This window comes from Rhynchophorus ferrugineus, unplaced genomic scaffold, assembly GCF_030347505.1.
Source record: "Rhynchophorus ferrugineus isolate W39M unplaced genomic scaffold, kcgeb_rfMv2 rfM9, whole genome shotgun sequence".
Taxonomy (NCBI): Eukaryota; Metazoa; Arthropoda; class Insecta; order Coleoptera; family Curculionidae; genus Rhynchophorus; species Rhynchophorus ferrugineus.
The window spans coordinates 24,969,295-24,985,417 of NW_027472588.1; the positions used below are offsets into that span (position 1 = coordinate 24,969,295).

At 31.6% G+C, this 16,123-nt stretch overlaps 1 protein-coding gene across 2 annotated transcripts in view; it reads left to right on the plus strand.

Annotated features, from left to right (window-relative positions):
* LOC143202565 (uncharacterized) overlaps positions 1 to 16,123 on the plus strand; it is a 248,358-nt gene that overhangs the window by 220,490 nt on the left and 11,745 nt on the right. For both annotated transcript variants that reach the window (XM_076414168.1, XM_076414169.1), the window contains one exon: positions 14,001 to 14,601. In XM_076414168.1, coding sequence (XP_076270283.1) covers positions 14,001 to 14,601 — 601 coding nt within the window. The remainder of the gene's footprint in view (positions 1 to 14,000; positions 14,602 to 16,123) is intronic.

Sequence of the window (16,123 nt, forward strand, 5' to 3'; positions counted from 1 at the left end):
GGCACAAGGGCCAGGCAAGGTCGTGGCGTCGTTGTTACACCACGCAGCTTGCGGTACATGAGTTAATCGCTCGCCGTAGAAGGTCGAGACAATTTGGAGTTAGAACACGACGGGGAAGTGTCGGCTGTGATAGAATAAGGCCACGAAGAGCCGAATGAGTTATTGGCCTAAAATATCGGCCAGCTCGGTAATACATCTATTGTCTGAGAGACGAAGAGTGGAGAAATATCTCGAGTAAACGTCGGATATAAAATCGTGAACTTGGGGGACGTCTGTTTCTCTATGAATTTGATTGTTCCTGACGAACCAGGGGGCATTGAATAATCTCGTGAGAATTTTGTTTTGAAAGACTTGAAGACGTTCCACCTGGCTAGGTGAGATGTATTTTAGATAGACACTGGAGTCGTATAGAACGAATGATCGAACCAGCATCTTGTACAGGAGAGATTTTATAGATAGAGGAAGCCTGCTGGCCCGGTTGATAAGCGGGAACAGCTAATTAACAATACCTTGACCTTTATGGAGGGACTTTTGAATGTGGGAATTCCACCTAAATTTGCGATCGAAGACAAGACCGAGATAGGTGGCTTCTTCTGACCATGGGATTTCGGCGTTCTCGATTTTAAGACGTGAAATGCTCGGTGTAAAACGCTTCTTGTGGAAGAAGATGGACTGGGTTTCCTGTGGGTTAACCTGCCACCTCCAGAAATGTAACCACTGGACAGTCTCATCGAGTTGTTTTTGGAGTCTGCTTCGGATGTGCGGTGCTACTCTTGAAGAAGCAAAGTAAGCAGTGTCGTCTGCGTAAAAAGCAGCCTCAACTTGTGGTTTCCTAGGGATATCTGAAAGAAAAATATTAAATAGAGCGAGTGCCAGGGAATCTTGTGGAACTCCTGCGTCGATGGTTTTCAAAAGATGGATGCGATATAGAGTTTTTATATTGTTATGTTGTATCTCGCACATCAGAATTGGCCAACTGCGTTTTACAACGGTCTCTTCAATCGCATTGGTTTTTTGAAAATAGATTAAAAAAGAGTCGAATTAAAAGTTTGGGTAGGTTCAAGCAGTTCATTATTATTAACAGTATCTTTCCAATTCCAGTATCATCAGCCCATCGCGTTCCTTTTTCTAGATTGTGAAGCTGCTGATGACTTCAGCAATCTTTATCGCACCTTATTATCTATATTATTCAATTTTCACGATCCGTAATACGTATTTTTGTCAAACAAAGCAACGTGAGGAACAAACGCAAAGTCGTCCTCTTGTATGACACACTCGATCACTTGGCAAGAGTTGTGAAGGACGTGCTGTCGCAGTTCTATTTCATCTAGCAGACTCAACTGATATAGCGCCTTCTGATGCGCTGTGGTATAAATTAATTGAATTAGTATTACTAGAGGTATGCAACTGAAGCCATCTAGCAGGAAAACTAGAAATAATTTTCACCAATTTTCAGAAATCACTTTGTCTTAATGTTGGTTAAGATATGAGTATTGAATTTGGTACTCTGTTAAAGTTTCCATGTACATTTGTCGCAATGTATCATTGCAAATATACATCAAATATTTAGTTTGTATCCATTTCGTTTCGAATTATTCGCGTGTTTGGACGCTGTAGATGTCGTAACGACAACCGTAAACATTAAATTCCGACCTCAAATTTAATGCAATTGAAATTTTATGACGGCAGTTCGGGAACGTTTGGAAACGGGGTCGCACATTTCACGCCGCCCACCCCCATTGCCGGTTGCCGCCTCGGCCCGTTCAAAATTCAATATATACTCGACACGGTTAAAAGCACCCGGAGAAGGTGGCGGTCGCGGATGTGGCGTTATTTAATTTCTACACTCGGAACTTTGGGTAATTGCTCTTGATCCATATTCGTGAAGAGGCGACACTGAAACATTGTACTTCTTATAAAGGCGATGAAACAAGGAGTTTCACTTTATTACGTTGTTCATTTTACGTTACAGTGATGCCTCTTAAAAAATGTTCTAAGGAAATTTCTAACACAATTCATTTTAAAAAATTAAAACCAATTACTGTAGCTAGTTGTTTATAGCTAACTTAGAGTTGGTTTTAAAATAATTTGAGCCTGCTTGGTGCTGTGGTTTAGGCGACAGGACGGTTCTCCTACTGTTGCGATAGTCGTCGGATCGAATCCTGCTGGGGCATGGAGGTACTTTATCTTTGTGATTGTAATTGTAAATATCTTCATAGGCAACATTGGAAAATCCGACAAGGAATAATTTCAGTCACGCTAGTAACCAAGCTGGGTAAGACCGGCGTAATATCTAGGACGGTGTTTCGAAGCCCACGCCCAGGCCAGATAAACTCTTGTAGGTAGAAAGAAGAAATCGATCCTTATAGACTCTGTAGTAATACTGCTCATATAGTCCGTTCAATAAAACAGTGAACTCACGTGATCCAAAATTGATGACTTCAAAGCGTCGCAATATTGCCGCATTAACTTTGAGTTTTACTTAATTTTGGCTCCGACATAATAAAATTCTGATCTAAATATAAAACAATGAAACAAAAGTATTATTATCAAATATAATTTATTTTAACATTATAGCACATCTAATGCATATATTATATATTTGCAATGAATATATATATTTACAATGAACACTTAGCCACACCAGCTATGAGGATTTAGAGGTCTAATGCACCTAATTAACATTTGTATATTCAATTACTGTATTTTACTTTCATTAGAGAGCATATTTACTTTTTATGTTTAGCTGTTGTTTCCTGGTTCAGTGTTTCCTTGTAAAGTCATTTTGATATTACTTCTTTTCTCCTTGGTTTGTTTTGTTACTACTTGCATACATCTTTCTTAATAAAACTACATTCTCATCACTGATAACCACTGCATTCTCCCTTATGGATTTCTCATATCTGCGGAACAGTTAGTATTCTTTCTCTCCCCATACATTATAACCAAATGCTCATATATATTCTGAATAATTATATACATATCTATGGACATACATTTGTCACACTCTACGATAGTATTTCCTACAGTGAAAGTCTACTAATTATATACTCATCTTTAGTTTCCACTCTCATTACCCTGCCTTCGTAATTGTCAGTATTGAATTCCACATTCAGAAAGTTCGTATAGTGTCACTTTCGGAACCGCTATTCAGTTCATCCAAACCGAATGTGTAATTATAGACAATGCTTTTTTCCACATATCCAGAAAATTCTTCCTCACACACTCAAATCTTTGTCACATTCTAGTGACTATACAGTGATGGAGAGAAAGAAGTGAGTACTCTGAGGCCATATTATTCGGCAATCTGACCTACCATATATCTTTTTTCAGGTCTATGTCTACAAAAGTTAATCACATAAAATGTTTTATTTCTATTTCGTCATGAAATATTTTATTTATATTTCGAGTAAGAATTTGAAATAGTTCATTCTTTAGAAAGGTTCTTTCAAAACTTATTTCACGTACTGTAAACCATTCCTTAAACAGAGTCTTTGTCGATGCACTTGTTGGGGTCCTTTCCACCAGTATACTGTAGTCACAATAACAATGATGGTTTCTCCAAGTTTTTTAAGAGCTGATTTTCAAAAAATAATTTGTTGAGAGAATAACAAGAAAATTCATTATACTTCTGTAAGAATATATTGCGTAAAGTAGGGTATCACGGGTGCTTTTTCATTTATAATACAATAATAATTTTATATATTTTGCGGTACATATATATAAAATTTAGCCTTAGCACTTCTCCATATGAATTTTAACTATATAAAATATCACAATCCAGCCCTCAATATTCTTTAAAAAAGGTAAAAAATTTTGTTTTCGTATATTAATATATAACAGTTCAGTAGCTAAATATATAATTGACTGATTAGTTTTTAACATATTGTTGGATATATAAATAATTGGGTGAATGCGCCACATGCATCGTCCTCATGTATATGTGGTTGCATAAGTACATATTAAAGTAGTTTCCTGTAGATTATAATGAACGCGAGAATTATAATGAGATCGACTCAGCTGAATCTAGTGTTTTAATTGCCCAAACAGCTTCACCAAATCGGTTCTAGCAGTCTATAAAAGACAGGCTGATTCGTCTGAACATCAAATATATATATATATATATATATATATATATATATATATATATAAAGTGTTAATTATATAATATTATTATAAAGCAATATCAGCTTGGTATTTTTCAAAAGCCGCTGTATACATAACAGCTGTAAACATGTTTGTGTTCTTTCAGCGATTCTATTGATGCAGTGAACATCTAAACATACGGAAACAAAGCGAACGAAAGCCGACTTCAAACGAATTTACTTTGTATAAAAACAAGAAATAAAATAATAATAAAACGAAGCCTATCCTCAGGCAAGCGACAAAACAAATAAAAATATTCCCCTTTTGTTTTTACCAAAAGGCAGATAAAGTGAGTATTAACAACTAGCTCGAATAAAAATATTTTCCAGCGGGTAGAAATAGTTGTTGTTCTGTTGCTCGCTCGATTTCTTCGAATGCAACTAACAATATACAATCAATATTTTTCTAAATGGTTCAAAAATGTTTGCTTCATTTATTTGATTTTCCAATTAATTCAGCCGTATCGACACATCTCGATACACTAATTGGATTAAACGTAATTGAAAAGTAATAATGGATTTTATGGTAAAGAAGGAAACTTGTCCAGGCATCGCTGAAGTTTCATAATCTTGTTTGTTGTAAGTTTCGCCCGAATTAAAATGGATGGTGATGAGGAAGTTTTCGGATAAGACGTATTTACGATTCTGGCGAAGCTTTCAAATTTAAGAGAAATTAGATGGGGGTCCTAATAGCCAGTATGGAAAACAGATAATAATGTATAATGTATATTGTTCCGAATTGGTGTTGTTTTATCGCTGGATAACTCTCAAAGAAATATATGAGTATCCCCACGAGAAGAAATTTAGAATAAAGTTTATTTAAAGTAACCGCGTTGTTTTATATAATACATATAAGAGATATTATTTGTATTTTTAATATCAAAGTAGACTAGTAAAATCTCAAAATAGTTCGCATAAATAATAAATATTATTTTAAGGAATGAAGAGGTTAACGCCCTACAAAATGGAAGAAACTAAATTATTTATGATGAATCAGTCTCTGTTTGTCTGTGTGCTTTATTTTATTTTATATTTATATTTTAATTCATATTTGTTATCACTATGAATAAATTCTATTACCTCTTGATTTATTTGTCTTCTGAGCTTATTCTTGTAATTTTTATTGGTTTTCTGATTGCCCGAGAAATACTCTATTTGCCCGACTTCAAAAAAGGAGGAGGTTCTATATTCTACTGTTTATATTTTTATGAATGTTCACTGATTTCTCCGTCAATTGTGAGGGATTTTCAAAATTATTTGTGTGAGGCTAGCACAAACAATACAAAAATAATAATATAATTTGGTGCCATTGGTCACACAAAATTAAATTAGGAACTAAACATATCTATTTCTATAAAATCTAATTTGTTGCTAGTACCATCTCCAAATTGATCAGTTGGTAGTAGTTAAGATAATATTATAAGTAGATAAATAGGTTTAGGTATGTACCAAGATAAATTGTGTATATGTTAGAATATAAAATACGTGTTGTAGAAGGGTTAAGTAAGGTTTTTGTCCATTTATATTTAGTTATTATAACGATTATTATGAACATATTTTATCTTAAAAAGTTTTTTATTGTAATTAAAATCTAAGTTTGATTATTTTTGATTTTTTAGTGAGTTCCTTATTTATTTTTTGAAGTCGGTTCAATTTTTCGTTAAAAATATTTTATTTATGGCTTTTATCTTCTGAACTTATATTCGTATTAGCGTACCTTGTAACCGCTTTTTAATTTTCTTATCTAAATCTCATGTTTTTCGATATCGCTGTCATTCTCTACTTCTTCGTGACTTACGAAATATTTTCTACCCAATTCTTGTATTATTTTGTCCCATTTCGTCATACGGTTTGCTATTTTGAAAATTATATGAATCAATAATATTATTAACCGATTTATATATAAAATGTTTTTTCAACATACGAAATTTTTAGGTTTTTTAAGTTGAATTTTGATGTGAAGTAAGAAAGCCTGTTAAATAGCAATAAAACTCGAGTATATAAAATCTTTTATTTTTTTCAGTTTCCCACTACTCGGAAATTTACTAGTAATCTATTTCATAAATATTATTTTGCTTTTGAATATATTTATAACTTTTTATTTTCATCATCATGATTAAACCTTATCTGAGCCTAAACTGGTTTTTAGACCTTGTACTTTCATAGCTGCCAGAAATTTTCGGGTTTCGTTTATATTTGCAAAATTAGTAAGTTATGTTGACTAGGAACAATAATGAGAGGACGGTCTTTCCATTGTTGCGGTAGTCACGGGTTAGAATCGTGATTTATGTTTTTGATTGTAATGTTTTTATAGGCAACAGTGCAAAATAGGTCAAGGCATAATCATCCCAGTCACTCCAGTAACTAGGCTGGGTAAGACCGGATGTCTTCTGGGACGGTCTCTAAGTTGGCCACCGGCCAGTCGGCAGGCTGGTTTGCCGTGGTTTGGAGCCCTCGTTAAACAGCAACTAAGTCTAAACAAGTCCAATTAAACAAGTCTTAAATATATAAAAAATGCAATAATAAATAAATGTATTTGCATGGTTCTACCACTGATTCGAATCCCGTCAAGACTTTGGTGGTTTTAATATATATTTATGATAATCCATATTTAAATTAGATAATAATTAACCATCATAGTCAGGACAGACCTACATGGCCAGATATTTTACTCATTATCGTTTGGTAAATAATGGTAAACTACCATATGTTTTATTTTTAGTTATTGGGTTTAATGCCGGAATAAACCTTAGTTAATAAAACAGAGATTCTAAAATATAATAAAATATAAATACACAATAGATCAAAAAGAAAATAAATGAGTGTTTTAATGATGTAAGATTTTTTATTATTATGATAGCAATTTTATTCAGTTGTCACTGTGCTATACCCTTATTTTTTTGGTATCTTGAAATATAGATAGGGCACGAGTGACAGCGTGATATATTGATAGCGATGAGAGAAATAAGGAGAACGCCTAAGGCGCCATAGCGAAATGGACATTTTAACTAATTGCTTGTATTATTGGCGCTGTTAATCTTTTTCAGGCCTATTCTGATTAAAGTCCCAATCAATAAAACCAATTTTAATTGGCTTAAGGTTTAATACCAACTTATTTACCGATTTAACTATAATTACATTATTTGTTTATTGTAATTATGTTATATTCATACTTTTTTGAAATTATTTAAATATTGGGAATGGGGTTTTACCAATTAAATGTACTATATAATAATAATTTTATTATTTTATTCAATTATATGCTTAGTTATTGATGATGCTGCTGTGTTTTTCCTCTCAATTGGTAGAGCTAAAGCCTTAGCACATATTATATATTTCAATTCATTTGTGCCCATCGAAGTATGCTATTTCTTACCTAAATGATGCCCGTTTTATATAATATAATTTGCGTGCTGAGATCATTAAAATTACCCACTTAAGTTGTCTTTCTATATTCTTTTTATTTTGTGCTGAGAAGATCTTTAGGAGACCATATGATGTGAACTTGTCTGCACATTCAGTTAATGCACATTCACTTGAATGTACATTCAGTTCTAATATGCTACCTACATTTTCAAGATTAAGTTCGTTGCTGTCCTTTTACAATAACAATTCGAGTATTATATACTTACGTTTTACAACTTTCTTGAAATTAAGTGTTTTTTTCGAAATATTTTCTATAATTAAGAGCTAATATGCCTGAGATATAAAATCTAAATAAATAATAATCTATTACAGCATTGCTTGATATTGCTAAAATATTGAGTATAATTATGTAATACTGTATATTATATAATATATTATATTATATATTATATAATATTATATATTATATAATATTATATATTATATAATATTATATATTATATATTATATAATATTATATATTATATATTATATAAAATTATATTAGATATTATATAATAATATTTCATTAAGTGCTGTTCGTTTGTCTCTCTAAAACACTATAATGACTGGATCGATTTTTTCAGGGAAGATTTATATGGTGAGAAAATGTGAAATAATTAGAAAATATAAAAAAGAACATGACTATTTTCCCATAGAAAGTGTTACTGCCATTGTCATCAATAGTTTCAAAAACATGGTAGTTGTTAATGCAGAATATCAATTCTTATAAATTTATTTTATGGGAAACAAATATGCGGAAATTGATAGGTATGATGCTTTAAAATCCAATAGTGCAGCGAATTGTTCTCCAATAACTACAAACGTTATATTTTCAGAAAACCGACTTAGTTAGAATGCTCAAAATAGCATTCCCATCTGAAAACCATAATATCGTCATCACATCTGACAAAACACCTGGTGGTCACACAACAAATGGCTATAGTAATTTTTAAGATAGGTTAGATAATACTAATTTTACCGCGTCATCTAGTACAACTATAATAAAAAATGATTTTTATATATCAGTAGTATTATATTTTCATTCTTGGATTTGTGATCTGGCATCATGACGTTGATGCACTCAACTCTTATCTGTTATTTAACTTAAGTATTCTTTTAGGTTAACTGAAGATTGAATGTAATGATTGAATGCGTGAAAATGATCAGTTACATTTAATAATACCAATAATATTCTCATTGTATCACTTTAAAAATTGAAATATTAAAAGTGTGTTTATTTATTGCTGATTTCATAGTGTTGTACTAAAAAAACACATTATTATTTCATGTATTATTAATATATTATTGTGCACTTTGTTCCATTTTAACGATCGAAAATAGAATGATTCCAAACAAGATAAAAATACAAATAAAATTGAAAAGCCAATTCAAATGGCAGTAGGTGCATCATAAGGAAGGTAGTTAAATATTTATAAGCCATATCCAGAATTTCGAAGAGTGCATTCGGGGATTATAACCGAACTTTTAGAAATCGAGGAAAGTACCCTCGATGTGGCCGCGCTCTAATGGTGGATGACGTTCATGGCACAATAAAATGAAGAAAATTGTTAGGATCCTATTTAATTTAAACTGGCCCAGTTCAAACACGAGATTATCGGCTTCGCAGATGGGACGTTATCAAATAATATTAGTAAGAATGCACTTTAACTGATCATGTCTTTTTGAAAATCTGGGAAATTTTTCTAATAAATTTAACTTATACGGGATCATTCACTTATATTGAAATTATGTTTTAACATGCCATATAAAATTAACTTAAAGACAGTCTATATTTTATCTGATAGGTTGTTCTGATAGGAAAAAATAATACAATTTAGATTAATAGAAATATTTTTCATTATCTTTTCATCTTTCTGATGAAATAGTGATACCGTTTCCAAAGGACGATGTTGGTTTGGTAGCCATTCAATCAATCCAATAATTTTTTCACATGTCTTTATCATTTTGAAACTGGTCATATAGGTGCAGCAGAATTTCTCAGTCGAGGTCCGACAGTGTATCCATGCAATGTGTGACCAAGCCTTGTCATGCAAAAGGATGACAAGGCTCGGTGCAACAATACACCATTATATGTATTTAATATGCATCTGTAGATAGTTACTGTTCATGTTTTGTTCCATAATGTACCATAAGCGCACCATGAATATGCCTCTTTGGAGTTTCGTAATTGATCCACTTTACACGTTACCGAAAACTCATATTTTTTAACCAGAAAGTGATAAAATTGCGATGTTAACATTGTATTGTGGTTTAAAAGGGTATTTTTAAAGTATCTTCTTTTGGATCTTTTCGGAAGCTTATTGACATCTGTGAAAAGCGGATTGATCAAGTGCTAAGCGATCTGAAGGTTCATTGCGAGTTTGAGTTGGATTTTCATCAAACAAGTGTTGTAATTCATTGTCTTCTATCTCTTTGGGCCCACCAAACCGTTCTTTGTTACTATATTAAAATCAATTCTTTTAAATTATAAAAACCAAAAGTGAAATTGAAATATAAAGGAGCTCAGGCAGCAGATTTTTTGTTGTTAAAGCAACAGCATTAGAGAATGCTGAAAATACTATTTTGAGCGTTCGATGATTATAGGCTGTATGGACCGAATAACTGAATGAAAATCTATCTGTAGAGAAATTTCAAAAGTATCGAATTTAACAGTTAACTTAGATACTCTATATTAATACTTCACATTTTTATCAATAAATATAGCTGATCAAAATACAGGGACTAAGTGAAAATACTTTTCAGTAAGTCAGAATTATCATAGATTAATGTTCATGGTAAATTCAACCAAAAGAAGATATAAAAACTCTCTTTACGTACATCATGTAATGTGAATAATATCAGATACTGAAATTATTTTGTGGCGTTTTAAAGGAACATATATGTACTATCTCAGAAAAGCGAAAGGGTCTTCAACTTGGCTGATTCGACCTATTTCTCCACGATGCCATCTATGCGGATGGATTAGGCGGATATTTCCAAATATTTATAAATTTATATTTCTATCTTCGGCGAAAACCTGTTGTAAAAATTCTTGCCTTTTTTATCATCGAAGCAGCAGATCACAAATCAGAAAAGTGACTCTCAATTTCATTGGATTTCGATTTATAGTGATGTCAATATCGCTACATATATTATATATTATTTTTAATGTTCAAGCTTTTCATGCTAAAGTAATGCTTTAAAAATTCGAATTAAAAAAAACAACTTTCAACATATTTGCTCATCTATAACAAATAGTGTTCTACTAAAATATATAAATTTTGGCAAACAATCTGTTTCTTGCTACATAGTGAATTAAATATCTTAATATATAATTAAAATGAATTAAAACTTCCTCCCCAAAAAACACATAAATCATTTGCAATGCCAACTTACTTATACTAAATATTGTAAAACGTAATAAAGTAATTTCAAAATCCAAAAATATTCTTTTTAAAATATTAATTCCAAAAATAAATTTGTTACAATTCTTCAATTTATTAACGACAAGCAGATTAACAACCGTGATTTTAAATACCATTTAATTTTTATTATATATTGAATTTTGATTTAGTTCGTTCGTTGTATATTGGTTAAAAATAGTTGATATTAAATATTTCATAAATATAAGCATTATGGTAATTATATGTGCAGGAATGTTTATATATTGAATATAATGAATATATAGTTTAACCAAACTTGGTATGAACATACGTCATCTCAATTTATGACGTTAAAATAGTGCAATGTTGCCGCATCAACTGTGAGTTTTAGTTTATTTTGTCTTCTACCTATAACAAAATTTTAAACTAAATAAAATTATGAAACATAAATGTTATCAAATATAATTTATTTTAACATTATAGTGCATCTAACAACCACAGTTAATTATACAGCCACCATAATTTATAGATTAGATTTATGTCCTCTTATTACTATTGTTTTCAAGGATTTTGCGTACGTTTGACAACCGGGTGACTTTGACAGGCTGGTTCAGTTAAAGGCTCGAACATATAAGACAGCATTGTGTCTCTCTTTAACTAGAATAAAATGAGAAGGAAAATATTGCCTAATTTTAAAACGGATTTTGCAAATTGCGATAGGCAATATATTAAACATTTTAGTGGCGTATGCTCACAGCAACTTTGGATTGACTACATGATAGTAGCTGACCCATCACACGTTGTCCTGCTGGAACATTGGCTTTCTGTTTGGAAAAAATACTATAAGGACAATAACATCTGATTAGTGATTTTATTGTAATAAATTGTCCTACTCGAAAACGTAAGAAATCTATAAACTTATCGCAGCGCCACCTACAGGGTCCGGTTGTGAATATAATCATTTTTGAGTCCACACCAAAATCTGCAAAAAATTAACAGGAATAAATACGAAATTTTAAAACAATGATGACAATATTTCAAGATATTATCATATGTTGGCAATATTATTTATATTAATCAATATATTATCGTAAATTAATAAAGAGTTTATAATGTACCGGACACTACATCCCATGAAAGGGCTAAGTCATCAAATATCTGCCACACCGAAGGAACACTAATGCGTTAAGGAAATTTTGAATTAAGTGAATTTTATCTTAATCTGTTGAAGACAGCACGTTTTACTTTTAACATATAGTAAAAAAAGTTATAAACGTTGTATTATAATAAGTTTATTCTACATTAGAGAGCCCTGAATTATAGCGACGGTTATCATGAAAATTTTAAAGCGATAGATAATAAGACAGTTGAAATCAAAAATATTTGAAAAAATGCCTGGAACCTTATCGCAGCCACCTACAGCTGCTACATAAGAATCCATTTTCGAATACACTACCAAAATTTCAAATTCGGTCCAATCGTTTAGGCAAGAGTTAAATCACATCGTACGTTAATGGGATCAGAAGATATTTTAAATACATGATTATTTAATAAAATAATTATTATTATAAAAATATTATTAACAAAAAAAATTAACCGACTTCAACTCACTAAAAAGCAATAATCAAACTTAGATTTTTAAAACAAGAAAAAAACGTTTTAAAATAAAATATGTACCTAATAATCGTTGCAATAAGTAAATAAAAATAAACAAAATACTTATATAACCTATATACTACACATCACTACATAGTATAAAACAAAGTCGCCTTTTCTGTCCCTATATCCCTATGTGCGCTTAAATCTTTAAAACTACGCAACGGATTTTGATGCGGTTTTTTTCAATAGATAGAGTGATTCAAGAGGAAGATTTATATGTATAATACATGCATAATATACTAAGGCAACATTGCTAATTTTAGAGGTTTCTAACGTGATGTCGTAAATTAACCTATTTTTTTAGGCTTATTTAGCAATTAGCAAAAACGCTGCCTAACCCTACGAGTTAGATCAAATTAATGTACTACAGTATTGTACACCATAAAAAGGTCTACAAAAAAGTCCGCGATGGTATATGTTTATCTTTTAGGGATAACCCACATTAACCATTTTTATTGTTTACTTTTTACGTGAGAAAATGGCTTATTTACGAAGCTATTTTAAGCAATACGGCATTAATCCTTATCGAATTAAGTACCTTAGATACAGTGTGCAATTAATATAGATCAATATAGTTCCTTACAGCATGTAAATTAAACAAATATTTTCGGAGATATTACAAATTTAAAATTTGCGTTTAAAAATGTGTAATGTAATAAAAATTGTATGAATTTAGATATTCCAAAGATAGCAGGAAATCTTCATAGTAAGTATAGGGGAAGAGGAATTGTTTTACTCCAAATTTAATGCGTGCAGGCCAAGGGCAGTAATGAATGAACCAAAAATACTGGATCGATTTTAATCATGTTTTCATTGAGTGACATAGGCATATATATTTTATGCCCGTGCAAAGTCGGAGCGGGCCACTATGTTTTTATATACAACGTTCATATTTTTTCTGTAGTGTATTTAATTTATTATCAGCATTGCACCCGTGCGAAGCCGGGGCGGGTCGTTAGTATTTTATATTCTACTAGGTTCACAAAATTTAGCTTAATACCTGCCTAAACCTATTTATACACCGAACTCCTTCTGATTTTTCATCATATCAGTTCAGCAATAACATTATACACAACACCTGATTATTTTAGATAAAAAAAGATGTGAAAATTTTATACGTGCCTTTGAAATTTGAGTTTCCCTCGATTTCCTCCCTTCCCTCTATCAGATCCTGACTTGGTTCCAATAGGATCACCCCGGAAGTGCATTTTTTCGAATAAAAATAATTGAAAATCGGTCCATAATCGACGGAGAAATCGGTGAACATACATAAAAAATATATACAGTCGAACATAGAACCTCCTCCTTTGTTGAAGTCGGTTAAAAACACAGATTTATTAACTATAATTATTCATTTTTAAAATTGAAAAATGTTATATTATAAATAGGTTTTCTTTTGTTTCAGAAATATGATCTTCATATTACTTATTTTCGGCCTAACCGCTCATGGAATGAGTTCCTGTCCACGCGGATGTTCTTGTTACTTGGATACCAAAGGCCGTAGAGTGGTCCAGTGCAAGGACGGTGGAATGACTGGTCCATTGGACTTAAAAGGTTTTGGTCTCGATACGGAAATCATCAAAATTACCGCACCAGACGACAACACGAATTTACTTACTATGTCGCCCGCCTTCCAAAAGTACAGGAACCTTGAAGAAATACATATAACGAAGAGCAATATCCCACAGCTTGGTATGCACTTCTTCTTCGGCCTCAATAAGCTGGACGTATTGAACCTAGCTCAGAACAACATCACCCAACCGCTGGATCATAATTTCCGCGGCTTGGACAAACTAAAGGAGCTTTATTTGGACGACAACCGTATCCAATCGTTACCTAGCGGCACCTTTCGCTTCTTGCACGAATTGAAAGTATTGTCGATACAACGAAATCGGATCAAGGAGCTAGCCAATCGCATTTTCTTGGAAATTGGAAAGTTAAAAGTGCTGAAGCTCAGCGGAAACAATTTGCGGGAACTTAATCAGGAGGTTTTCAGAGATGTTCAGGTAATTTCCCGTCGATTTTCGCGAGGTTGAACTTTTTACATTTATTTTCGACGCTTTTCTGATCATTATATAAGGATTTAAAAACTCAGAGATGTAAAATTTTTAAAATTAATAAGAGATTAACAATTGTTTTCGAGGATTAATATTTTATTTTATAAATCTATAATATATTTAAAAAGATTTAATCAGATTTATATGCCGCACTGAAAATTTGGAATATTGGAATACTCAGAATTAACCCTTTTTTCTCGAAAACTATTCAATGGACTTACATATAACTTGAGACTTATAGATGTATGTTTTCAGGTATACAAATATTTTCTCAGAAATAAAATCTGGGGATACTACATTTATTTCATTCATTATTCTGTAGAAATGCCCAGAATATTTAATTCTAAGGAAAATTTACCTTACAATGATTATTGTAAGCGTTATTATTTATCAGTTTTAAGATTATATTAACAGATTACCACATATCAATTAATTTTTCAAATCACCCTTACGAGCCTGAATCTAACGTTGCCTTTATCCGGGCTAAAAAAGCTATTTTTTAAAGGTCAATTTCAATATTATGTTTCAATGGCCATTTTTACAGTTTTTCTATTTAGTCTTATAATTTCTCGTATTCGTTTGATATATTATAGATATTCTGTTCTGGCTTAATAATGTTTCATTTTTTTTCTCAACATCTTTGCTCATTTTTATGTAGGAAATATTAGAAAAACACAATATAAAAGCCAATGAATGTATGGATTAAAACAGCACGTTTTACTGTTCTTGTTCTAGGTTTTGTCATGGTTTCAGAATTGTTTTTTTATCATTCTATAGTTTTTCTAGGATTTAGAAATGAGGTTAGATCGCTGCTTATAAATATTTTCCCGAACTATAACAAATCTATATAGACGAAAACAAAAATAAAATCATAGAAGTTTCGAAAAATAAGTCATAAAATTTCTTTACAATTTTTTTCTCAAACGAATATATGGCTATCATTCCTTAATATATTATGCACTGATGGCTTCTTACTAACTTGTACTGATAAATGTATTAGATCTCTTCAGTAAGTGATGTATAACTTATAATCTCAATCTTATTCTAAATACTGTTCTAACTTATTTTAAAGTCGTTCCTAACTTATTCTAAAGATTATTCTAACTTATTCTAGATATTATTAAATCTCACTCTATGTGTCTGTTAATTAGTTCGTATAGCCTACGCACTTCACGGTCATCGCGCACATTTAACTGTTTGCCGAGTGCATTGGGATGCACTAATAGATCTTCAGAGTACTTCACACTAACACTCCGAATCAAACTCGTTATGGGTCTATGGGGATATCGTGCTGAATCAGTTTGTTGGACACGTAATATGGGGTATCGACGATGACTCACGACACTTTATTCTGGAACGTCTGTTGGATATCTATCTTATATTTGCTAGTAGTACCCCACAGTTCAATACCATAGATCCAAATGGGCCCAAGTATTGACTTATACAGCAAAATCTTACTAACTGATGTTAG